Genomic DNA, 27736 nt, shown 5'->3' on the forward strand with positions numbered 1-27736 from the left:
TTTAGTTACTGGTATTTCTTCCTCTACTTTGCCTGTATCGAAAAGTGTCCCACAAGGCTCTGTGCTTGGACCACTTTTATTTTTAATTTGTGTTTACGATCTTGTTGATGATCTTCATCATCATGTGCACCTTTTTGCTGATGACAGTAACTTCTCCATTGCTGCAGCGGACCTACCATCTGCCACTTCCGTAGCTCAATGTCCTCTTTAACAGCCGGAAGAGTGCCGTGGTACATTTCAGGACCCTTGTTGTATTTGTGTCGTACAGGAGACAATCCTCTCATTCCAGGTCCTATGTCAATTTCAAATTATAGGTCAACCTGCCTGAGAGTCTAGGTGGGCGTGCCTTTCCAAAAATTTACACACAAGTATTTGTCCAATAAGAGAGTCATACTTACTCCCGCTGTTTACCCGTGCTATTTCATCAAACACTTAGAAAACTATAGGTTTAACCGCTTACCTACTAGTCCAGGGGACATATTGCTCATGTGTAAATCCTCTTACACGGTATTTCACCTTTAGACTACAAGCGGCCAAGCCTATTAGCCTTAGATTTCACTTGTTCGCCTGTGAGTCCCAGCAAATTCAGTCCCAGATTTTGCATACAAGTCCAGTGGACATTGTTCGTCACGCGTCAACCCAAAATCAATCCATTCTTTCATCCTTTAGTTCTGTGACTATCTACCTTAGTTCTGCCCTAGGAATGACGTATGGACGGATGATAGATATACTTATCAAGTAGTTAAAATCAAGTAGTTGCGGACGTCGAGCCATACACTAATTGTAGAAAAAGCCCAAACAAATAGTCCGAGGGAGTGAGATGGCAAATCTGGCTGGTTGGCATCAATCTGACATCATCCTGACTTATGGAAACGATATTGTACCGCAAGCTACTACTGTGAAATTTCTAGGTTTGTTTTTTGATTGTTTTCTTCCTTTTAAATGATATATTACTCACACCCGTTCCCTCATCCTCCGTCTGTCTTCGATGTTGCAGCAAGTTTACTCATTTCTTCCCCCAGGTGTTATACTTTCTCTTTAATATGCTTTTATATTTCCTTGCCTTTATATTATTGCTCTGTCTGGGGCAGTACTAACAAATCTTTTATGTGCTTACTTCAAAGAGCCTAAAATAGGGTGGTGAAGGCTACTTTATTTCTCCCTCGGCTATACCCTTCTTCTGATCTGTATAGTTATGCTGGATTAGCTCTACTGGGTCGTATTGTAGGTAAAAGTAATCTTTATTTTGCACATTTTACTTTTTAGGGTACAATTCCACCTTCTCTACAACAGTTTTTTTCACGGACAGACTCAGGTAGGTTCAGTCTTCTTCTTTGCGTAGTTGTTATCGCAGAAGTACTCTGTAGCTAAACGATCATCAATAGCAGCTCAGAGCTCTCCTGTTCATCCATCTATTCTACTATGTAACTCCACCCCTTCTGATGTCCCTCTATCTCTCTCCAATAAGGCAGTTTCTCGGCAGGTTTTTCCGCAATTTTGTCATATAATTTTTCTCCCTCCTTTGTTTACTTTCCCTCTTCTCTCTACCTATTATTTCTTCATTTGTTTTTGATTTTCTTTGTATTTTTTTCCTCGGTTATTTAATCCGTTTTTTTTTTGTCATTTTCCAGTTGAAAGTTAATAGGTTATTTTAATTTTCAGGCTTAAAACAGTCAGTTCAGTCAATCCTTCGCTCTTTCTCTGATTAGAATAAGAAGCCTATTTAAAGCACTATTAAACTAGTGTAACGTACGAGGGATTGAGGAGGGGGCATCCCCCTCATATACGGAATAATTTGTGTTTGTTTTAAGTTTAATATTGCTCCTCACTTTCAGTTTAAAAATTATTTTTCTAAACTTAAATTTTTGTCCTAAATTGAAAGGCACTACTCGTTATCATTTTCCTGTGCTTGGTGTCATTTTTTTTTCTATGATGTTTCTTTTTCTCAATTATAGGGTCAAACGGAGCTTGTTCCGTCCATGAGTGGGAAGGGAAATTCCTTGGCCAAGATGTCCTGTTTAAAATGACTTCAGTATGTGGTCATGTTATGTCATTAGATTTTCCAGAAAAGTATAAAAGTTGGAGCAAAGTTGATCCTGTAAGTTCTCCTGTTAATTTTTTTCCTTAATGGCCCTAGATACAAAATTAATTAAGAACACACCTAAGTAGGACATGCACCAACTTGCTAATAAGGGAAATCTCATGGTGAAGCTTCAAGGTACCAACATTTTAGTTTTCATCTATCCTTGAGATCTATCTGCAAGAATATCTGTTTCAAAAAATGGCATTTCTTGAAATTGACTCACGGATGACTTTCCAAACAGTTTCCCACACTTGATGGCATCCGTGATAATTGAATCCTGAATTGAGCTTCCTAGGGCTAATTAAGAATGGAAACAAGTATATTGGTTAGTGTGATTGATGTACAGCGAAGTACCTTCACTTCTTCTCTATTTAGTGGAGGGTTGGACCCTTGGCCCTCACTACCAAATAAATGACATGGCTCTCCTATGTATATATAAACAGTTTCCACCTGCGATTTAAAGAAACTAATTTTTCGAGCTTAAATTTGACCAAGAAAACACATTGGCTTGTAGCATTAATATTTCTTTGTGAGTCAACATAGTTGCTGACTTAATCTTGCCAGAGTTGGTAGTCGGAAGGGCGTATCAACAATATCTAAGGAACGGTTAAGGGCATTAGCTTGAAACTTTTAGGGTATGTTAAGGGGGATGTGGAAAAGTGATTGAAGGGAAATTACTCCCATTCCCATATCCTTTTAGATGCCCTCTTTTTAGAAAATTTTGTAATCTCCAATGTCAACTCCGACAAACTCTCAACATTAACTCTAAACACAGACTCTAAACGTAGACTCTGAAGTCTAAAAACGAATTAACTACAAAATCAGTGTATCCATAAAAACATGAAACATGCTAACATTTCCTTTTTCAACAATTTTCATTTTTTCTGGTTTTGAATAGTAAAAAACCAACTTCCCACTCAGTATCCCTTGAAATTTTTACCTTAATACTGTTAGAAGTAGTGATGGTCGCTGTAGCAGTTGTAGTAGTAGTAGTAGTAGTAATCGTAATAGCAGTATTAGTAGTAGCAGTAGTAGTATGCAGATACTGCTTTTTGGTCAGTTGAACATCCTCTCATCATGCCCTGAAAGTTTCGATTTGACACTCTTAAGCTGCTCCTAAGATATTACTGATACCCTCTTTTGACAACCTGTATGCATATAGTTTATTTCCATATCGTTTAACTTTCCCTCAACATATCCTAAAATTTTCATCTTAATACCCTTAGCTTTAATAGTAGTCGCTTTAGAAGTAGTTGGTGCAATAATAGTACTAATACTAGTAGCACATTAAAAAAAATACTATATGTAAACAATGGGCATTTACTTACCGCTTTTGCCACAGGGACTTTGATGGTGGGGGTGGTGGGTTGACATCCGCAGAACACTGTTTCTGTACCTTTCAACTATTCTGAACAAAATTGCTATCTCAAAACTTTGATTGGATGTGTTTGGGGAATTGATGGGTTTGAGTTGAATGTTTGTTGAGTTAAACGAGGGTTAACTTAAATGTGGTTTGAGTTAAACGGGAATTGGGTAGAACGAGGGTTGAGTCAAATGATTATAATTTATTGGGGTTAGGGTAAACAAGAATTCAGTTGCATAAGACAAATGAGACAGTAAGAAAAAAATATGCTCGAATCTTTCGGCTTCATCGCTGGAAGCCTTTACCAACGAATAAAAGGAGAGAAAAGCGTTCTTTTTGAAGAAAGAAAAGAGAAAACTTATTAAAAACTTTAGCTTTTCTTTCATCTCTTGTAGGTTTTCTGACGAAACCATGAAATATCTGTGCATTCTTTAGTTTAATATTTACTATCTTAATTAGAAGTTTTACCCGTTATATATATATATATATATATATATATATATATATATATATATATATATATATATATATATATATATATATATATATATATATATATATATATATATATCTATTTATTCGCATTTTTAAGGCGTTGTGGTCTAAGGAATTACTTATTTTCTTCTCTTAAGATCTTATGTGCAACAACTCTGCGTCTAATAAATACCATTGTGCCAATCATTTCACTTACTACTGAAATCAAGCTAATGCCACTATAATTACTACATTCACTCTTGTCATCTTTCTTATACTGGGTATCAGTTAAAGTTTTCCTTAAATCACTAGTTGCTTCCTCTGGACGCTAAGGTTTTTTTTAGTAGTTTCAATAGAGCTATCTATTCTAATGAAACGACCTTTGTGATTCAGGGGTTATTCTTGTAGAATTGGAACAAAATTCGAACTCTAGCGTAAAGAGCGAGGTATTGACTAGGGGCAAACCTTCTCATATTCTTAATAATTTGTAATAGAATATAATTTGTACTTTACTGAAAAAAATTCAAATGAATGTGCATTGTCAGTTTAATAAACATATGCTGATATTTATTAATTAAAATCTTAATTAATTTTTGACTCTTAAAGTTATAAAAGTGAAAACATTTAAAAGAATTTTTTCAGTAAAGTACAAATTATATTCTGGCTTTTAGAAAGTATAGGGGTTTTGAACCCTACTGCGTTACTTTGAGTTCAGCGTTACTTCTGCATAGATGCCATAGCTCTGCTGTGATGTCGATAACCTTTGGTCTGGTGAGTTTGGTCGCGGAGCGGATCTACTATCCACCGTAAGTAAAATGATTAATACTTTTGGTGACCAGGGTGATGTCAACTCTTTGGGGGAAAGTTTTGTTGAGTTACAAAATAATCCTTTAGATATAGAAAGTATAATTAATAATTCAGTTGGAAGTAGAAATAGGAATAATAATGATCCTAAACCAGTTATTGAAAGTAAATATGTTTTGCAATTAAATGGTTCTGCCTCTTCTAAACAAGATGGTATTTTCTCTGTGCTTCACCTGAACATTCAGGGACTTTGCTCCTCTTTTGATGAGCTGAAACGGATCGTCAGTGGTGGAACTCTGGATGTTATTGGATTATGTGAAACTTTCCTGGATTCAAAAAAGGATATGCTTTTGGATATCCAAAGATTTAGGATGGATAGGATGAACCGGAAACAGCTGGTGAAAGGTGGCCTCGCCTTCCATATTCGCGATCATCTTGTATATAATATCTGAAGTGATTTGGAGAGAAATGAGGAAGGAATTTTTGAATCCCTTTGTATTGAGATTAAGTCAGGTTGTAAGGATTTAGTTGTCAGTTTGGTGTACAGATCCCCTAGTGGATCTATTCCTTCGTTTTTGAAAATTCTGGAAGAGGTTTTGGACTTAGTCCAAAAGCATCCTTGCGAACTAATCCTTATGGGGGATTTCAACCTTAACCTGCTGGATCAAAATTCTGCTTCGGCTGCAGATTTTTTGTCAATGATGCTTTCTGCGGGAACTCTACCTTCAGTTTGTATACCAACCCGAGTTACTGAGATGCTTGCATCACTTATTGATAATATTTTTTCGTCACTAGATGTCTTAGATAATTCGGTGATGGTTAGTGATATTTCTGATCATTTTCCTGCTAGTTCCCGATATAGGACTGCTGATCGATTGCAGCGTAAAGCGTCGCCATCTACTCTCCCCTGTTTCCGTTTTGGTGTCAGTGATATTAGTCTACTTAACTCTCGTTTGACTGATCAGCCCTGAGCGAGTTTTTAGTCTGACTTGTATTTTCAACGCTCGGTTGATTTCTGTTATGACTCATTACAAGAATGTATCCTATAAGTTTGTCACCGGAATCCAATACCTCATACTTCAATAAGGATAGTACTTCTGAATCCGTGGATGATTCCAGGTCTCCATAAAAGCTGGAAAAGGAAAGATTATCTGTGGAAGCTATACAAGGCTTCGTCATCTGCTTCTCATCATGAGCGGTTCAAGGCTTATAGGAGTATGTTTAATCTCTGTGTCGGAAGACCAAATCTCAGTATTGTCACAGAAACTTTTTTGAGTATGGAAAAGATGTTAGGAAGACATGGAAAGTTATAAATTCTGTACTTAGACCTAATCCCCCTCCGTCTTCAGTTTCAACAATATTAATAGTCAATGGTAAAATTGCCTAAGGAGAAGAAAATGTTCAGCTAGAGCTTACGTCTTATTTTGCTAATATAGGAAAAACGATAGCTTCCTCAGGGAGCTCTACAACTCCTTGTTGCGATTTCAGAGTCTACCTTTGACTCCCAGGTTTAAAGTCAGTGGTCTTGACTCTTGTTCATGATTTTAAGGTAGGTCAGATCGTAAATGCGCTTAAACTCTCAGCGTCTTCTGGGTCAGATAGAATTCCTACAAGGGTTATCCGTGCCGTTCTGCCTGCTATTCTGTCACTATTGACTAAGCTTGTCAATCTGTCTTTCGAGAAAGAAATTTTCCCTGAATCACTCAAGCGAGCTAAGGTTATAGTGCTGTATAAAGGTGGGTCCCGGAGTGATCCTGCTAATTAAAGGCCTATTTCTCTTCTATCTGTTTTCAGCAAAATTTTGTAGAAGGCTATGCTATCCTGGCTTCTTAGTTTTCTGGATCACAAAAAAGTTTTTCATGATCTACAGTTTAGATTATGAGTGAATTGCTCTACACAGTATGCTTGTGTATCTCTCTTGAATTTCAGTCCTTCGGCAATAGATTTTAGTCTTATCCTGGCAGCTTTATTTTTGGATGTTCGTAAAGCTTTTGATTCTTTGACTCATCAGATTCTTCTTTGGAAACTTTCGCATATTGGTATAAGATCAAATGCTTTCTCTTGGTTTGAATCATATCTTTCTGATAGACCTATTTCAATTGATCTGCTTTTCCGGAGCCCTTCTGAAGTAGAATATGGCATCCCCCAGGGATCTGTTCTTGGCCCCGTTTTATTTCTGATTTACGTCAATGATCTGATTTCAGCAGTCAAGAACACCAGTCCTCTAGTATGCTGCAATAATGCTACTTCTAATGAAGATTGCCTCGTTGCTTTTGCTGACGACAACACTTTTGGGACTCTAGGGAAGATGGAATGTGATATCAGGTCTAACCTGGTGGCAATATTCGAGAGAGTAGTTTCAAGGCTTGATGCGAATTACTTGGCCTTGAAAGTTGCCAAGTCACATTTTCTTATTTTTTCTCGAATTGGTGTAGATTTCCCTCAACTGACAGAGCTTCAGGTGTCACAAGGCTCCTTGTGTAGACCAAAGAATCGGTTGGTTCGGTTTCTTGGTATCCTGCTTGATGAGAACCTTTCGTTTAGACACCATATAGCCCTGATTAGGGTTAAGGTCTCACGGAGTTTGGGTGTCATTCGAAAACTCAAACACACCTTTCCTGGATCTATTCTGAAGCTTCTTTTTTTCTGCCTTGTCCAGTCATATGTCTCTTATTGTCCCATAGTATGGATGTCTACTTTTCCGTCTACACTGCGGTCATTTTCTATAAAGTATAACAAAGCAAGGCGTCTGGTTATTGTTACCAACCCTTATTAACCAAGACGGCGTCTAAATATAAAGTCTATCTACATTCTTTCTTGTGCTTCTTTTGTTTTTCATCAGCTTCATGGCAATCTTCCAAAATCTCTTCAAAAAACTCCTCAGTTTATTTCTGATTCAGCTCCATATAACCTTCGTTCGTCACATAATATCTGCATTCCTCCTACTCCCACTGTGCGGTCAGATTTCAATCGCCTCATCGCTTGTCATCAGGTTTGGAACTCCCTGCCTTCTTCAGTACAGAAATGCCACTCGTTTGGCACTTTCAAGAGGACTTTTAAGGACCATTTAGTTAAGAATCAAACAGAATAGTTTTTTTTTTTTTTTTTTTTTTTTTTTTTTTATGTGGAGTTGATTTCCCCTGAATGTTTAGTTTTTTTATATGGTGGTCTTCTCTTTGCTATGACTCCCAGGCCTCAGGTATGGTCTATTTTTATGGTTTAATTTTATATGTTGTTTGGCGATTGATTTCTTTTTTATGGTTGTTTGGATATATTGTATTTTTTTTTCTCATTCCCCCTTGTATCCCTGGCCATGGAGCCTTTCGAGGGGGATTAGGAGTGTTGTGATTGGATTGTGTATGTATTGTGGAATAAAAACTCTGAACTCTGAAACTCTACTCATTTTAACATCTGCTAGATTTCTGTTTGACTATGCTATTTATTTTAATTTCTGTTTGTTCTGGGTTTCATTTATTTATTGATATTGATTAGTGGCAGCTGTATGCTTGATATATTACTTGTTTCTAATCATATTCATTTTTGGTTTAATGTAGTTATTTACTGTTTTTTTAAAAACTTTTTTTTGGAAAAAGTTTTTTTAATTAATTTCTGTTCATTTTATATAGACATAGTCTTTTTCTGGGAGAAAGAAAATAATAATTTGAATCTTTCTGGTTTTTCTTTAAGAATTTATTGTCTGGCCTGCTATTTATATGCTGAAGAAACTTTTTCAGCAATTTTTAACAACATAAACTCTTTTGAAAATCATGACACAAATAGTAGGCTAGTGTTTAATTTAGTCATATACATCCTCTAGTTGACCTGATAAACAAAAGTTAATACTTTTGTTTTAACTTGGAGCTACTAATGCTTCTACTCCTACAACTACTGCTACTATTGCTACTATTAACTGTACTCTTCTTAGCCTCCTTTGAAATGCTAACAAAGGTCGAAAGCTGTGAGGCTGTTGTTGTCACGATTTCATGGCTTCCGTAACAAAATACAACGTAAGATATTTTATTGTTCTTGGCCTTAATTATGTCCAACACTCGGCAGGGCCATGGTGGATAACTTCTGAATTTTTCTAGAACAACAGCATCCTTTGTGAACTGAACCATTGAAATGTATTATCAAAAAGGCAAAAACTACACTTAATTTTGAATAGGTAGGTCAACGTGAGCTTGGCAATCACCTTATGATTGGTTCATCATTCCAAATATCCAAAAAATTGTATCCAATTTCATTCAATAGGTCACTGTTTTTTTGTAGGTAACAGGTTTTAGATAATGTAATATGTGTCGTTAGTTACAGTAACCGTAGAAGCAGCATTAAATGAATACACACAGTGTCTTCTGGCTATCTCAAAATCCACAACCTTCTAAGGTATGAAGGCAAAATTTTCAGAGAATATTTCTGTTGTACGAATGACAACCTGTCATCCGTATGCTGGTTGTCAAAAGGGCATATCAGCAATATCTTAGGAACAGTTTCGTGTGTGAAGTCTAAACCTACAACGCATGTTCTGGGGGATTCTGAACTCACAAAAACACAATATTTGCATCATCATGCTAATGCTTCTACTCCTACAACTACTTCTACTATTACTACTATTAACTGTACTCCTACTGCTACTACTATATTTACTGGTGCTACTACTACAACTAATAAACCTAAGGGTATTAAGGCGAAAATTTTGAGTAATATTGTAACTGTATTGAAATAAATCGGAACAGGTTATGCCCATTTAGGTTGTGAAGAGGACGTATCAGCAATACTTCAGGACTGGTTGATGGTATTAAGTTAAAAATGCATCGTGTGTTGAAGGGGATGTTGAAAAAAAGGTGCTATTTGCATACTGCTACTAATGCTACTACTGCTACTGCAACCATTTCTACACGTAATTACTGAACCGTTCAACAATGCTGAAAAAAATTGATTTCTGAAAACTGTGTTTGGTTATTTGTTATAGGAAATGACGAGCGTTGGGGGGGGGGGTCTATCAAAACAATTTGACTCTTAAAAAGGGCACGATAACTTCCAATTTAAAAACAAATGAGACTTATCTGACTTTAATGCGACCACATTCCATAAAAAACTTATATGCTCCCAGGGCATAACTTAAAACCCTTCCCCCAGGATCTGGGGGTGGGGGTTGTGGCAACCCTGGAAGCATCGTTATATGTTCTTTGGACTATTTTAAACAAAATTGCCATCGCACAATTTCAATCAGATGCATTTGGTGAAAAGAGGAGTAGTTTGGTGGGGTTGGGGGGGGGGGTTTGCTACTTGACCTCCATCACTATTGACTCTTAAAAGGGAACTAGAATTTCCAATTCCAACCAAATGAGCCACCTCTAAAGCTTATACAACCATCCCCAAAATAAAAACCTAAAATGCCCCAGGGGTATATTTTTAACCCTCGCCCTCAGGCTCTGGTGGTTTGTATCAACCTCAAAAGCCTTTTTATACGATATTTGTTCTATTTTGAATAAAAGGACTGTCTCAGAATATCTATTGTGTACATCTCAGGAAAACACTACGTGTTTGTGTGTGTGTGTGGGGGGGGGGGGAGGATAGCTGCACTCTGATCACTTTGACTCTTAAAATGGGCACTAGAACTTGATTCCAATTGATTATTACCAATTGATGATTACCAATCCAATGAGTCCCATCCAAAGTATGTACGACCAACCTTTTTATAAGAACCTTATATGCCCCAAGGGCATAACTAACAACCCTTTCCCTGAGAGCTGTGGGGGGTTTGGGGGATTGTATTCCTGAAAGACATAATTTCCAAAACCTTAAACTACAATGAATAAAATTGTTATCTCCAAAGTATAATTGGAGGTGTTAAGGCAAATGCTGAGCATTAAGGGGGGGGGGCTGTTCGGTCTCAAATCACTTTCAATCTTAAAAAGGCCACTATAACTTCCAATTTCAAATCAAATAAGCATCGTCTGATGTTTATACGACCGCCCATTCAATAAAAACCTTATATGCCCTCATTAAATAACTTACAACCTTATTCCCAGGGCGCTGGGGGGTTGTGTCATCGCTAGAGACATTATTATATGTTCTTTGGACTATTTAAAAAAAATCTTTATCTCGTAATTTCAATCAGATGCATTTGGTGAAAGGAGGGGTTGTGGGAGAGGGGGGGGGCTAAATGCCGTCCATCTTTTTTGACGCTTAGAAAGGAACTAGAACTTCCAATTTTCAACCAAATGAGCATCTTCTAAAGTTAAATAACCACCCCATCCATATAAAATACCCCTTGGGCATAACTTATAACCCTTGCCCCTAATCTCTGGGGTTTGTTTTAACCCCAGAAGCCTTGTTATATGATATTTGTACTATTTTGAATAGAATGGCTATCTCAAAATTTCTATTCGATGCATTTCGGGACAATCCGACGTGTATGTGTGTGTTTGTGGGGGGGGGGCAGCTGCCCTCCTATCACTTTGACTCTTAAAAAGAGCCCTAGAGCGTCTGATTACCAATCCAATTAGCCCCCTCCGAAGTTTATATGACCACGCTTTCTATAAAAATCCTTATATGCACCCAGGGCATAACTTACAACCCTTGCCCTGAGGGCTGGGGGGGGGGATTTGTTATTCTCAAAGACATAATTTCCAGACCTGTCAAAGACGTTGAACAAAATGGCTATCTCAAAAATTTTGATTGGAAGTTTTTGGGGAAATGATGGTCTAGGGGAGTGGGGAGGGGGTCATTTGCCCTCTGATCACTTTCGACTAATAATATCATTTTGCCCGCTGACTAATAAAAAAGACACGACTCCTCTCAATTTCCAATCGAATTCTATGACAAAAATTTCTATAAAAACTTTATATTCCCCAAGAGCATAAATTACTACCCTTGTCCTGAGGGCTATAGAGGGGGTGGGGGGTCACCCTCTAAAACATAATTTTCAGACTTTTCAACTACATCGTATAAAATTGCAATCTCAAAATTTTGATTGGAAATGTTTGGGAAATAATGGGCGTGGGGGATTGTCTCTCCGATTACTTTCGACTATTAAAAAGACCTTTCAATTCAATTCGAATGAACGATTTTAGAAGTTTCTACGATAACGCTTTCTATAAAAAACCTTGTATGCCCCCAGGGCATATTTTAAAACCTTTGCCCCGAGGGCTGTGGGGGGGATTGTCATCCTCAAAAACAGAATTTCCAGAACTTTCAACTAGATTGAAAGAAATGGTTATCTCAAAATTTTGATTGAATGTGTTTGGGGGAATGGTGGGTGTGAGAGGGGGGTTAGTTGCCCTCCAATTACTTTGGACTATTAAAAAAGGCATTAGCCCTTTCAATTTCCAATCGAATGAACCCTTTTTTGAGTTTCTACGACAGTGCTTTCTATAAAAACCTTGTATGCCCCCAGGGCATAGCTTACAACCCTTGTTTTGAGGGTTGTGGGGGGTTTGTCATCCTCAAAGACAGAATTTCCAGAACTTTCAACTACGTTGAACAAAATGGCTATCTCAAAATTTTGATTGGATGTGTTTGGGGAAACGGTGGGCTTGAGAGGGGGGTTAGTTGGCCTCGAATCACTTTCGACTGTCAAAAATGGCACTAGCACTTTCAATTTCCAATCGAATGAGCCCTTTTTCAAGTTTCTACGACAACGCTTTCTATAAAAAACCTTATATGCCCTCTAGGCATAATTTACAACCCTTGCCCTGAGGGCTGTGGAGAAGTCTTATCCTCAAATACATAATTTTCGGACCTTTAAACTACGTTGAACAAAGTGGCTATCTCAAAATTTTTATTGGATGTGTTTGGGGAAATGGTGGGCGTGGAAGGGGTGTTAGTTGCCTTGCAATCACTTTCGGCTATTAAAAAGGGCACAAGCCCTTCTAATTTCGAATCGAATGAGGCCTTTTCGAAGTTTTTACGACAACTTCTTCAATAAGAAATGCCCTGGTCTAAAAAAATAAAATAAAAAATAATAATACACTGTGCCAACATCGTTCTTTACTAAGACAGCACTATTGCGCTGCCTATGATGACGCAATAGGATTGGTCAAATTAATGTGAAATGCTGGGTATTTTAGCAAATCCTCCCAAATTTTGGGAGGGGAGACAGACATGAAAGCTCCCCTATGTACATGACATAGGTAAATATCTATTAATATTCAGGCTAAGTTTAAAATTTTTCAGCAAGTCTAGAATAAGCTGTTGCCCCCTCCGTGTACATCCTTGTCTGTTTTTGAAGAGCAGATGCTAATTTGTATATTCTGACCACATGTTACTGACATAAATTGGTCAGATAAAAATGAGCCACACCTGCACGCAGGGAAGATAATGGGGAGGGGAGGGGGGGGGCAATACAAATTTTGAAAAATAATCAACTTTAAAAACAAAATACAGAAATATTTAATAAAAAGTCGTCTAAAAATGGACTTACTACAGTTACAACTCCACCCATAGGATAAATGCTCTGACACATCCCATCCCCTTCTGAAGTTCGGACCTATGTGCATCTAGGTAATGTGCTATACTCGTGCTATGCGCTATTCTTTTCAGAGGATTTTCCTCGGGATAGGGGGATCAAAATTACGAAAAACGGTATATTTTTCCCACAGTTTTCTTTTGGGATGGGAGTCGTTTAAACAGATTTATTAAGAGATTTATTATGAGCAGAATCTTGGGGGGGGGGGGCAATGTGACAAAGGTGCCAATAATTGACAAATTTATTATAAAAAAGGTTAAAAAAACAGTATAAGAGGACACCAGAAAAAATCTCGATGGGAGGGGGGGGGGTCCCCGGTCCTCCCCTGGATCTGCCAGTGAGAAAAAACACCTTTTAATAAAACTAAGATCCTAGAAATGGAATGGAATGCAATCAAAAGTCTTCTGAGAAGTCTCGATAGATAAAAAAAGAAAAGAAATAAAATGCACCGTAGGTGAATGTTTCATCGTCTTCCAAAAAAGGCTATTTAAGGCAGAAACTTATTAGTATGAGTTTTTGTAATTCAACTATTGACATCATTTAATTATTTCGGCAGTCAAAGCATAAAAGTACCTTATATTTGAGATGTAGGATAGACTTGTGATTTTTTATGTGTTATAGGTTGAACTGTTTTCATGTCCTACAGAGAAAAAGGAAGCCAATCCGAAACTTCGCATGCTTGCACATCTATCACGTGAAGCTAAAGGGGCCACCTTTGTTGTTCTGTGGTTAGACTGTGATAAAGAGGGAGAAAACATTTGTTTCGAAGTTCTAGATAGAATTAAACCGGTTCTTAAGCGACCTACAATGAAGGAACAGGTTAAGTTATTTTATTTCTTTGTTTCATTTTCAGGGGGTCTACCAGTCTCATTGGCTTAACACTTAAGTCTCACTGTGTTTCTCTAATAATCTAAAAAAAAATAATGCTGAAACCATCAGTTTCAGAGAGTAGACCGGTGAATCTCAGATTCGAACCACGTACCTAATTGAGTTTCAATCTTTTTGTGTAAATAAACATAATTTTTCTTACCTTTCTCTTCTAGTTCTTCAAGTGATTCAACGTGGGAAAAAGAATGAAAGTGTAAATTTTTACTGATATGCTAATTTTGGCTATAAGTTTGGCCACTAGGAACAAGAAGGGGTCTGGATAGGCAGGCATAGGCATTTATAAGAAGAATATTAAACCTGGGGGAAAAAATGTTTTTTTTTTGTAAGTAATTTACATAGTAAGATAAAAAATCACTTTTCAGGCAAATCTACATATCTCTTTCTGGGTAAAATTTTCGTCAATATGTTACGAGAAATTACTTGATTTAGGTGAAATAAGCATTCAGATTTCCAAGAGTTAATATTTAAGGTAATTCCTAAAAGTTTTACGATAGTTCTTTGAAATATTAACAATAAGGAAGATTTGACGTTTTCCTGGATGGACTGGAAAGCAATTGCTTACCACAGGCGACCATGTATACTCACTAAAATTTTGGATTAATTCATTATATCTAGGATATTCCATTTCCAGAAACAGAAATGGTTTTTAAAACCAGTTCTACCACTCTTTTTGCACATAATTTACAGGCCTGGATACGCTAACCTCCCACTACCTGTTGGCTTAGAGAAGAGCTTACCTGCTGAAAAAATCGTCCTAATCTACTTCAACATACATTAGCTGGATGGACCACGAAAGATCACTAACAATTTATCTCATAAAATTTTGCGTTAATTCACGTGCACTTCATAGAAATTGCAACTTTGTAGCAATTATGACTTTCTTTAATATTTCCAGAAAAAAGTTGAACTACATAAATGAAACTCTGAGGAATCAACCCAAGTACCTACTCATGAAGATCTCTAAAAATTTTATTTCATCTACATCAACTACTTTCTTCCTAAATATTAACGAAAGTTTGTCTAGATAGTGATTGCTTATCCCTGTGTAGTCTTATATGAAAAGCGATTGGTTATCCCGCTGTGTACTTATCTACTAAAATTTTGAAAATTCGCCTATACTGACATAGGACTTCTGGATCAATGCTGCCTATCTTATCAAGCACGTGCTACTACATATTTCATCTTCTCCGTACATATGCTTATGCTTCCCTATTCAGAGCATTCCGTGGTCCTTATGGCTGATCTGATAGCCGGAATTAGCGTATCTATAAAAATTCACGCTTAAATTTTTTCTCACAAGGACTCCCCGTCGAAAAATTTAAAGAACTGGCGGGGGAAAATAATAGAAATCGTATTTATTTACCAAAACTAGCGCGACCAATATGTTCCATTTTCAAAATTACCGAGAGACTGGTGGACTACGTCCGCCACCCCGAGAAAATAATCAAACAATAATATAAATTCACTTCAATTCAGTAGTGTTTGCGGTAGTAGAAGTATAGATATGTTCTGTAATATTTTTCGTTGTTTGTAAAGACAGAAAATTTTATTTTGATTTCTTGATGTGTTTTAATTGTTGCTAAGCGTCTTTTCTTGACATTACACAAAAAAAACAAGCTTTTTCAACTGAAAGTAAGGAGCAACATTAAAACTTAAAACGAACAGAAATTATTACGTATGTGAAAGGGGGTTGTTCCTCCTCAACACCTCTTCGTGCTTTTGTTGTTTCGCAACACCGCTCCTCCTCAACACCTCGCTCTTTACGCTAATTTTTTTTAGTAATTTTAAAAAAAGCTTCTTATTGTTCTAATTAAAGAACAAAGTGTTTCAGGAATTGTTTTTAAAGAATTGGGACAGAATTCAAACTTAAGCATAAAGAGTGAGATGTTGAGGAGGAGCAACTCACGTCATATACGTAATAGTTCTAATCTTTAAAGAAAGTGTTTGTCAAATACTGAATCAAGATTTAGGTATTAAAAATTCCTTTGCGCGTCGAGTGCTGTATTTGCACATATTAGACCAAAAACACTGTCAAATGAATATTTCCAAATGTTCATAGGTTATGAACATGTCATTTATTCTTAAAGAGGAAAACCATTGCTACTGTCTATAGATGCATTACTTGACATAAGTTAGTAAAGGGCAGAAATTTAGGGAAAACGGCTATATTTACAGAAAAAAACATTTGTTTACCTAGGCAGTGTGGCTTCCCACGCGTCAGTAGTTAAAATGGTGAAATTGCAAAAATTAGAGTTTGAGTTGGCTGACCACCCCTCTTACTAATTAAAATAATCCCTAAGCGATTTCTTTTCCTTCCCTAGTCTAATAGTTGTGCTTGAAAGAGAGATATTATTGTTAAATGAGGAATCAATGCCTTCATTAAATACTTTCATAAGTATTATTTTTCTGAGAAAGACGCCCTATACTATTTAGACGGGTTAAGGAAGCATCACCGGGGAGTTGAATTGCAGACTTACAAGGAGACTTTGCAGAATAGAAGAATTTAAATGGGAAATAAAGAAAATAAAGTAAAAAAGGGGAATTTAAGGAACAAATATCTGGAATCTTTGTTAGGGCAGAATCGTTTCATACCACCCTCTTAAAACATAAATTAATTGAGCAAAATGTAAATAATCCCAGTGTTAGCTGTTTTATTCCCAATGTAGGCAATTCAAAATTGAAGCGCGGAATATTTTCATGTGCTTGATTGGCATCAATTGTAGGAATAGAGTTCTCAGAGGAAGAAGCACGAAATTCAGTCAGGCGGCTTCTGTGTTAATGATTCTAGAATTGAACATTTTTTAATCGTTAAGCGAATACGAATTGTTTAGGAATCACATACCTAGAGGGAAGGTTGACTGACTGAGCCATTTTTTTGTCCCCTATTTGTGAAGTTTTTGGGTAGATAAATTCTGGATTATATTATCGCTATAAAGACATGTTTTACAAAGCAGTTTTATTCATCTCCCCCTCCTACTGAGGAATCGGGCGCAATCCGAAATGAAATTCCGGCCATGCCTTTGTTTTTATTCAGCATCTTTTGGATTTTGACGGTCAATATGTTCCTTAGGTTGAGATATATGATGATTGCTAAATGAATTCTTATATTTTTGTCTGACCTTTTCTTAGAATATATTTGAAAGCTAACCAAATGAATGTGTTATTATAGTTATTCTGTCATAACAAATACAAAAGAAAATCCTTTTTCTTAGTTAGACAGTTTCTGAGACCTTACTGCATATCCATTTATAATTGAAATGAAATGAAAGTATGGAAAACAGATAAAAATTTTGATAAGACAGTGGACTGAATTAAGTTGGGAAACTTGTTTTTTTTTTTCTTCTTCCTAAGTCCACTGTCTTATTAAAAGTTTTATCAGTTTTAATATTTTCTTTTCATTATAATCATTTTTTTTTGGTTCGTAATTAAGCTGTATAATAAAACAAAGGAACAAAGTTAAAAGCAATAATTGATAGAAAAATGGGCCTTATCTTAGAAAAGTTAAGTCAAATATATTTGTTTGTCTTCTTTGGCCTGGCTTAACATACCCTCTGTATCATGAACATTTTTGGAATTGAATGCTTCAGCTTTGATTCCTGAAGAAATTATTTTATTCTAATTTTACTGTTTTAATCTTTTTATTAGTTAAACTTATTTTATGGGCTCCGGCATATTTTGGTATCTTTTGAAAAATTCAGGTCCTCTGGAATTAGGCCTGACCTAAATCCTGCAGAAGATCATATTAGTTAGCTAGTGACTGTTATTTTATATATAATACGGATCTACTTTAAAAATGTTAAAAGGAATAATTTTTTTAAAGTAACTATTAAAATAATATTAATCACAGCACTTACTAAAAATAATACGTTGGTTAGCTGCTCGGTATAATTTTTTTTTTCTTTTATCTTAACCTCTTTTCAAAATATTGAAAATATTGCTGTTTTAAGAACAATTATTAAAAATACCATTTTATTTATATAATACGTACTAAAAACAATACGCCGTTTTGCTACTCACTAAGTTTTATATTCCTGTTTAAAACTCTTCTAAAATGTTGGAATATAAAATTGAATCGTTTCCACAAATATTACACATGGCTCTTTTACTCGCTTGTAGAATTACGAAAATGAGTCATCCCATATCTAGAGAGTGAATTTTTAGAACAATCTTTGACTGGCCATTTCGGACTTTCTTCAATTTTTTTGAATGGATTTTCTTTTATGTTTTTATATTTTTAGTCTTATCCATCTTATTTGTAGGTTATTTTTCGTGCGAAATTTTCTGCAATCACCGAGATTGACATTCTGAAAGCTATGGATAATCTGATCGAACCGAACGAAAATGAATCTAAGAGTGTGGATGCCCGAAAAGAGCTCGATCTTAGGATTGGTTGTGCTTTTACTAGATTTCAAACCAAGTTCTTTCGTGTAAGTACCAGATTTTGCATTGTTGTTGATTCCTAAGTTGTATATACGCGACACACAGGTGTTTGTTGCGGCAGACAAGAGTAAATTCTGTTTAATTTCCATTTCTGTCTTCCCTCAGTTTAAAGACTTTGACTTTATGTTGAACTGTTCTGAAAGCTGTCTGTTGGAAATGTTTAGTTATAAAATAGATATGTGTTGTTTAGGAAATATTAGTCTGGTTTGCAGCGGTAGTTAGCAATCTAGTAGGAGACGGTCACGTCCAATACTAAGAAATATAACTCCTAAAAGAATCCATAGCTCCTGAAAATAGAGTCAGATCAAAACAAGCAGTACACTATTAGAACCGCCTTGTCCGAAAACCCTATGTAGGAAACTTACCGTCCATTGGCTTGAACAAAAAGGGAAATATATTGGCTCGACAATCAAGAAAAGTGGCTGCAACCACGATATTCTGCATATACGGCATCTTTTTTTTCTTTTTTTCTTTCTTTTTTTCCTCAGATAGCTAGGCACTGGAACATATTAGGGAGTTCCTTAATGGCTCATTTTAAAGCAAATTGATGTGGTTAAAAACCTTTTGTAATTAAAAAAAAAATCAATTTTTTAAGCAAAACTGCATTTTTCTATAACACTGTAGTAGCTTATGTTATTAACATCAAGAATATGTCTAATATACGTGCTTTTGTAATTTGAAAAAAAAACTTGTAGAGATTTGCTGCAAAAAACGTAAATAAAAATAGCTTCAACGCTTATTTCAGTGAAACTAACACTTTTATTTTCATCTCTACGCAAATGAGGAGAGAGAATAAACACAAATTTTGTAATAGTATTTTGATCTCAGTTATATGAAATGAACAAAAACTCAAACGTACCATATATCTAGAAATGGAGATATATTTAGAAATGCATGAATATCTAGAAAACATTTTTTTTTGTTGAGAATGGGGAGGGGGATGCATGGAGTTGATTCACGCTTTCGATTACTCTCATGAAACTTTTAATTACGTTTAAATCAATCTGCCGGGGAAAAAAAATGTAAGAAAAAAAAAAGGACACCTATACACCTATTGTTGCCAAATGAAAGACCTTGTGGGGTGGTGGGCAGAGGAGATGCCTTTTGTTTCCTTAGTTTTGCCCCTGCAAACATGTACCATTGGCTTTATCAAGTAGCCAGCAAAGCAATTAAAGCGGAAAAGAAAACACAGTAGAAAATAATATTGAAGTAAAATACTCTTTGCTCAGATATGATTGAAAAAAAAAATGGGAGCTGGATAAGTTGATTGAATTTTGTGAGCCTTTAAGATCTCCAGATTTTCTGAAAGTTCAGGCAATATTTAACTTTCATCTTCGCAGAAGAAAGTCTAATTCTGGAAGCATAGACATTTTCATCCCTTATTATTTCTCCCTTTCCTCCTTTTTTCTCTCTCTCTTCGTCTCTCCTTCTCCTTTGATATACACTTTATATCATCTTAACAAATTTCACAAATGAAAATCTCGATTAATGAGCAATTTTCATTAATCATTTTTAAGATTAATGAAAATTAATCTTCAATCTTCACCAAATTTTCATTTTAGGACAAATATGGTAGCTCAGATTCGACCCTGATTTCATATGGCCCTTGCCAGACTCCTACCCTTGGTTTATGTGTTACTAGACATGATGATATTCAAAATTTTATTCCAGAATCTTTCTGGGTTCTCCAGGTTTGTGATATCTATTCGAAATTTTTTGTGGCTTTGTTTGATGTGCTTTTTTTAACTTTAATTAGTTTTCACACTTGATAGTATAATTAGTGATGGAACACCAGCAGGCATAAACAGGCATACAACCTCTACGGTTTTTTAGAACGGACTAGAACTTTATTCTTAGCATCCTTTTTAATTCAAATTTGTTATTCCTTGTAAGTTTTATAGATCGTATTTTCAGTCTAATTATCTTCGGTAATCAGAAGTATCTTTGGTGCCAGAAGCTGATTGCACCTTAAGTTTAGGAATTGCAAAAAAAAAAAAAAAAAGAACTACCGTAGGCCCAGTTTGTTTAGAGCAGAGGCTCTAAACCGGTATCCAGGTTCACATCTGTTAGAATAATTCAAACTCTTTATAACTTACATCATTGTTTTTACTGAAATTAAATTAAAAAACAAGTTTTTTCAACTAAAAGTAAGGAGTAACATTAAAACTTAAAATGAAGAGAAATTATTACGTATATGAGGGGGTTCGCCCCCTCGGTAATTCTTCGCTCTTTACGCTACAGTTCGAATTTTGATCCAATTCTTTAAGAATGACCTCTGAATCACAAAGGGTTTAGTTAGAATAAATAGCTTTTTTCAACGTACTAAAAAAACTTTAGCGTAAAGAGCGAGGTATTGACGAGGGGGCTGACCCCCTCATATACGTAATAATTTCTGTTCGTTTTAAGTTTCAAATTGCTCCTTACTTTCAGGTGAAAAAATTTATTTTTTTAATAAAATTTCTGATTGTTTTTTAAATAATGCTGGGAAATCTGACCCCCCCCCCCCTTCATGGAAAATTCCCTTCCCCCATGAAAAATTCATCCATGGAAGGATCATCCCACGTAACCTTCTCCCCCGACCCCCCCCCTCCACCTGAAAAAAACCCACTGAAAACGTCTGTATACTCCCCAACAACCAGCACTATACGTAAACAATGGGCAAAGTTCACAACTTGCAGTCCTTCCCCCGGGGACTGTGGAGGATTAAGTAATCCTCAAAGACATAGTTATTAGATTTTTCGACTATGCTGAACCAAAAGCTATGTCAAAGTTTTAATCCGGTGATTTTGGGAAAAAATGAGCGAAGAAGGGGCCTAGATGCCCTCCAATTTTTTGGGTCACTTAAAAGAGCACTAGATCGTTTAATTTTCGTTCGATTATAACCTCTCGCGGTATTCTAGGACCAATGGGTCGATACGATCACCCTTGGGAAGAAAATAAACAACAACAAATAAACACGCATCCGTGATATTCCTTCTGGCAAAAAATACAAAATTCAACATTTTTGCAGATAGGAGCTTGAAACCTCTACAGTAGGGTGCTCTGATATACTGAATCTGATGGTGGGATTTTCATTAAGATTCTATGACTTTTAGGGGGTATCTCCTTTTTTTTCCGAAACTAAGGCAAATTATCTCAGGTTTGTAACTTTTGATGGGTATCACTAAACTTGATGAAACTTATATATTTGAAATCAGCATAAAATCCGATTCTTTTGATGGATCTATTGGTATCAAAATTCCATTTTTGGAGTTTCGGTTACTATTGAGCCGAGTCGCTCCTTACTTACAGTTCGTTACCACGAACTGTTTGACTACTAGATGATCATAAATAAACCCCGTTTAAATCGTATTGAAAATAGTCCCTTTTTTGTTAATTTTGGTTCGTTATAGATGTAAAGATAATAACACGACTGTTTTGAGGGTGCTTGCATCCATGAGAGGCTGTAGGGAGGGAGGTCATTAAAAATTTCAGATCGTGATCTCAGAAACTATTAGATTATTTGGAGTTTGGGAAGGAAAAGAAGGACCTGCTATTTTTCCGAGACATGTAGTTCTTTAAAATGAACGTATTTTGGTACTAGAAACTCGACAAAAAGTTGAGATGCAATAATTTTAAAAGAGCTACTAGAGTAGTGATTCTTCAATGTTTGCCCTTGTGGAGCGCTCCTACTGCTTTTGCAGATTTATTCTCCAGTGATTAGCTTATTAGCATTGGTGATGAGCATTATAACGTTAATTCAGGGACCCCCTCTCCCCACAAACATCGAACCATTTACGTACCCCAGAAAAGGTACTACTAGGATAATGGCTCTTAATTTTCACCAAGTTTAGTAGAGATTCGACAAATCTTTCTGGTCGACGTCAAGTCGAAAAAAATTCAGTCCTTCCATAAAGATCATAGAGTTTGTTTTATACCTTCCATAAAAGTAGGAATTAGATCTTAAAAGGAACAGTGTGGACACTAGCTCTTACTCCCCATTAAGTTTGGTTGAAATCCGCCGACTCTTTCAAGAAAGTGTTTAAACGACGAAAATTAGGGTTAAGCTTTTTCCTCCTCAAAAGATACCAAATCGGCCTTTGACTTCAAAATGACGTATTTTGAATATGTGAATATGTTGAATAATGTATATATCATAATGACGTAAGTAAATAAAATTCTAAGGACTTCACCTTCTTCTTAAGAGTTCACATTAGGGTCAAAAGCCACAACGAATACACCAGCTCTTACTTTCCATCAGGTTTGGTTATAATTTGACGTTTCGTCATTGTAGTTTAGTTAGAAATTAAAAACTATTAGTGCCCCTAACGGTGTACCGAGCAGAAAAATTCAGGACAAGCTGAATTTTTGTTTTATAAAAATTGGATTCCAATTTTCCATAAAGTTTTTATGAATCAGACTTGATAGCTTTCTGAAAGTAGGTAACTGCTTTCTAATGATTAAAATTTAAAAAATAGTAAAAATAATTACTCTTTTGTTGGTAATAATAGTTAGGACTAGGTTAGTATGCAAAAAAAAAAATAGATTAGCAAAATTATGTGCACAGATTTTGCCTTTTTGGCGAAATAAGAGTTTTTTTAATTAACTTGCCAATTTCGGAGTGCAAGTTATTTAGGAAGTTAGCTTTTTTTCGCTGGGACAAACTTGGGTGTTCTCTGTCTTATCAATTTCTCATGCTCTTGGATTCGGTTTCACTTTAATGTCTCACAAACAAACATGCCTCCTATAGACATAGGATGACACATTATTTTGTTGTCCCTCAGTCAGAGTTCACCCAGCTCCAAATAGGTACCTGGAAAAATCTTGGGGAAAAATAGAAGAAGCCTCGGGTGATTTGCCCCCAACCACGCATTGCACTCCCGGCCGAAGGTAGAGAATCGGAAGATCGATACCTCCTTTAGGCAGTCCATTTGTCAACATGCAAAAAAGTTTTTTTTTTTTGTTTTTTTCGATGCCACTAGCCAGAATTTATATCGCTAAATTTTGGCAGTTTTGTTGTTTGCCACACTCACAAACTCTAAAAAAAATCCTTCGAGGGAAACCATTTTAATTTTGGTTCATACGAAGAAAAGATGGAAAGTCAGCTAATCACATTTACTGGACTAACTGAAAAACATGGAAGATGTAGATTATTTTACTTTATATCTGAAGGGTAAAACTGTTCAAGGTATGTACTTTTCCTAAGCGTCTTTAGTGCTGGTTGGTGGATATCGAGAAACTGAGGAACTAAGATTGATGTGCCCCAAACGTGATATGCTACCCTAATCCATTTTTAACTAAAATCAAGTATGTTATTGGAATCATTAGGTAGAGTCTTGAAATTGTACTGTTTTTTTCTTAACAGGGATGTTTAATTGGATTCCTGTTTTATCGTACCTATAATATGTTTATAGAGCTTTAGTACTGGCAGTCTTGTAGGTTTTGGACTAGGGGAGTTTAAATTTGCATTACTGTGTACAAAGTATGACGCTTTTCTGGCAAAAAAAAACGTTTTTCACACCTTAGCTTCTCTCAGAAAATTTCCAGTGGGTACCCTTATAGAAAGCTGCTTTTGTATCCCAGAAAACAGTTCTAGTATTCTTAGGTAACTTACCATGGCACGTAACTTTTTTATACGGACTTATTTTTATGAAACTAATGGTTTACACTGGATTGAATTTTTCTATTAAGTAAGAAACTCGAGTTGAATGTTAGTAAAACAGTAACTTTGGTGTTTAGGAAGCAGCGCCAGTTAAGTGAGGCTGGTAAATTTATTTTAGGAGGTAGAGAAATACAAACTCTGTAAGAATGGATGTATTTAGGGGTGAGCTTAAGGCAAAGTGTAAATTATTTAGTAAGCATATAGGACATAGTGAGAAGGTAGGTAGGAGGTGTTTGAATTTAATTTTTATGATCCAGGTAAAGGATATAAGAGATATTAGGATACAAAGGGAGGTTCTTACAAATAAGATTGTATCTGCTGATGCAATATGTTCCAGAAAGTGACAAATTAGAAATGATGCAGTTAGGTTGTTATAAGAGATGGTTTGGTGTAAACAGAAACATTAATAGTTTTTCAGTTAGAAGAGATCTAGAAATTTTTCGCTAGGAAGTTGTAGGCTAGTGAATGTGATCAGGCTCTGGGAACATATTGTGAAAAATGCCATGAGTGCGGCTACTTAAATCAGCCCATTTAGAGGGTTTTAGAGATGAGTCCCCAAGCTTATGGCCGTACCAGATAAGGAAGATTTTACAAGATTGTGGAGTGGGAGAAACATAGAATCATGGATCGGGTGTAGATGAAGAGGTGGCAAAGATGGTAGGAAATATTTTAAGCGATCAAAAGGTGAAGGTTTGGCAGTATGAAAGAAGCCTTTCTGACTCCTTGTGACTTTAGGTGGTTGTAATGGAGACATGGGGCGAAGGGGTATTTTTGAAAGTGAATTTAAGGAAGGAAGGGCTAAAATACATTATTGAATTGAGGGTGAATATTTTCCACTTGGGGAACGAAGAAAATGTTTAAGGATGAGGCAAGGGCGGGATGGTCCTTACTTTTGACCCATTTGTGGAGATATGGAAGAGACGGTTGGTCACATGATGAGTGAGTGTGAAGAATTGAGTGAGTTATGAAAGGAAGTTTATGGTGATTGTAGTTTTGATGAAAGATGGCTGGCAAGCATTGTGAGGGATGAGTGTTTTGGTAAGTTTGGAAAGACTACGAAAATTTTTCAGGCTTGCAATAGAGTATAGAAATGAATCTTTGTAATTGGTGTATTTTTGTTTTTGTTTTGTAGTCTTTATGTCAGTTTTGCTTATGTCAGTATATCGCCATGGCCCTAGGGCTTTAGAGCACTAAGTTTATTATTATTATTATCATATGTGAAGACTGCACTAATAAAAATCGTCGCTTGACTATGTTCTTCTTTAATAAAAGTTACACAGTAATTTTCTTCAAGGCCAATTATACGTTTTGCGGGCTAGGGAGCCGTTTTACCGTCTATCATAACTTTACGGAAAAATCCTTAAAGCTTCTTCGTTTACTTTTAGCCAATCATTGCAGTTAGTGAATCCTATCAACTTACTCTTGAATGGGAGCGAATTCGATCTTCGGATCGTGAAGCTGCTTTAGAATTTCAAAATCTCATCAAAGACGAAAAAAAGGCAAGGTAAGAATGCTTAGTTGCAGCCTTTCAAGAGAACACTGTTTACCTTTGTAGTTGTTACTGGCAAGATTGCCACCCTTGGTAATAGCGCACCATATTTTGTAGGATTTTATGGACTAGGATATCTGTTGCACATATATTACTGTTTTCTACTACTCTTGTAAATTGAATTTTACCTAAGAAAGGCAGCCTTGTAAATTGATTTTGGTCGTAAATTAGAAACAATCATCTTAATTACCTAATCCTACCATTCATCCCAAAATAAGTGTTGGTTCATCCGGTACTAAGTGGGTTGACATTTACTGCTCCACCATCTCAGATTTTCTTCAATTATTAAAAGGGGACGCTTACAATGGAAATGTCAAGTCTGAAATTTATTGTTCCTCCATCCTTCGTCAATTGATCTGATATATTCGTTTTCCACTTGTGGTATACTGTTTTGGGATCTCCCTTCTGCTTCTAAACCATAGTATAGGCGATCCTCGCTAGATAATTTCGCTAAGAATTTTACCTCAGTTGAAAAATGTGTGAGGAACTTTTTTCAAATCAAAAAATTTACCACGACTAAAGAATTTAAATACAATAATGCTAAATAAACTGTGTATGAATTGGCTCAACTTAATGAGCTTAAGATGTTCTGCAAGCTTTTCAATCGGGTGAAGATTCCTTGGCATTTCGGGAAAAAATCCCTCTGCATGATTTGCTGAACGTAGATCAATCAAGACTTGACTTCTTATAAGAACATCTCCCTGAGCCGCAGCTGTTCACTTTTTCTGCACCCAGAGTTCTGCTGATCCGGGTCGAGACTGTTTTTTTACTACATTTTTACACCTAATATTAGACATGCAAAACTTTGCACGTTTTGGTGACAAGTTTCGAGGATGCGTACGTTCCGAAGATGTTAAGGATTTCAAATGAATTATACGATAGTGAGCTGAGTTAAAATCTTTAATGCTTACGTGTTGATAGACAGGCAATAAAGCTTGCTCTCCACCACTAGCTATTTCCTCTTTTCTGCTCACTTTAAAAAAAATTTTTTAAGTTTTCGGAAAAATATAGTTTCCCGTAAATAGACTAATAGCCTTTCCTTCCCAACACCATTTATACTACATGTTAGGTGGTATACTACATGGCAGAATATCATGGGCTTGTATAGCTCTAGTCCCAAGCTAGTTTTCCTCATGTGCTTGTCCCTTAACCCACTAGTACCGCCTTGTTATTCTTCTGGAAGGTATCATCTTTTATTTGTATTTCAATTGGAACGATCGGTAAAACAACGAGTAAATCAGTATCATTGCCAACTAACATAGTAGGATAAATACAAGACATCTCAACAGCCGTTTTAACGATCTTCATCAACGCTTCGTGTTCCATATGAATAGTGTCGATGCCTTTTTCGTATATGCTTCACTGACATCGGGGTGAAGCTTGTCTTATTGTTTTTTTAAAATAAGAATCATCCTGGGTATTTGAAGGCATGTATCTGCTGTGACCAAAATTTTTCTTCCGTTAAATTTAATTAGTCTGCTTTATCTATGGTCATTAGTTGTAGGCCCTCCATCCAGTGTTGTGCCAAGTACTTTTACTTTTTACTTAAACACAAGTACCAAGTACTCAGGAAAATTTTTACTTAAGTGCAAGTGTCATGTATTCCTTTAAAATTCTACTTAAGTAATAATTATTTTTTTAAAGAACTTTAAAACTCAAGTAGTTCCACAGTACTTCAGTACTTAAGTATTGAAGTACTGAGGCTTTACCTGTAATCCATAAGTCACCACTGTGGTATCTACTTGGCTCCCCGGTACTGGCGAAGACCAAACGAGCAAGGTAAACAGGAAGGAATGCCACTTGCAGTTATCTCACAGATTTGACTACCAAAAAGTTTCCGTCCTGATCTTTGTTAGGAGTACATCACTTCTATGACAATGGTACCATATAGACTGAGATCATGCTATGTGCTAGTTTTTAGATGTAAAGTGCTTGTCCTTAGATATCTGATTCTGAACCCTATTGGACAGGTACCTAGCAAAGACAATAGAAATGGTTTCTATTTCGATTACCAGATACAGTAA

The 27736-nt window shown here is 36.0% G+C and overlaps 1 protein-coding gene across 1 annotated transcript; it reads left to right on the forward strand.

Moving 5' to 3' along the window:
- Window positions 1–814: 814 nt before the first annotated feature.
- LOC148955248 (DNA topoisomerase 3-beta-1-like) lies at window positions 815–27736 on the forward strand. The gene is made up of 7 exons (XM_089106750.1): window positions 815–911; window positions 1956–2098; window positions 13816–14013; window positions 18342–18509; window positions 20085–20213; window positions 25549–25667; window positions 27655–27736. Exons 1-7 carry the CDS (start codon window positions 821–823, stop codon window positions 27734–27736), a joined length of 930 nt encoding a protein of 309 aa, XP_088962876.1. The 5' UTR covers window positions 815–820.

The sequence above is a fragment of the Artemia sp. Qi Xiang Cuo genome, chromosome 2 (genome assembly GCF_049724085.1).
Source record: "Artemia sp. Qi Xiang Cuo chromosome 2, ASM4972408v1, whole genome shotgun sequence".
In the NCBI taxonomy this organism is placed as follows: Eukaryota; Metazoa; Arthropoda; class Branchiopoda; order Anostraca; family Artemiidae; genus Artemia; species Artemia sp. Qi Xiang Cuo.

What these genes read in the sequence shown, in the direction of transcription:
- LOC148955248 (XM_089106750.1), top strand. Translation starts at nt 821, where the DNA reads ATGGCAAATCTGGCTGGTTGGCATCAATCTGACATCATCCTGACTTAT. An exon ending in TACTACTGTGAAATTTCTAG is followed by an intron (nt 912 to 1,955) that starts GTTTGTTTTTTG and finishes TCTCAATTATAG; the next exon opens with GGTCAAACGGAGCTTGTTCC. An exon ending in GTTGGAGCAAAGTTGATCCT is followed by an intron (nt 2,099 to 13,815) that starts GTAAGTTCTCCT and finishes TATGTGTTATAG; the next exon opens with GTTGAACTGTTTTCATGTCC.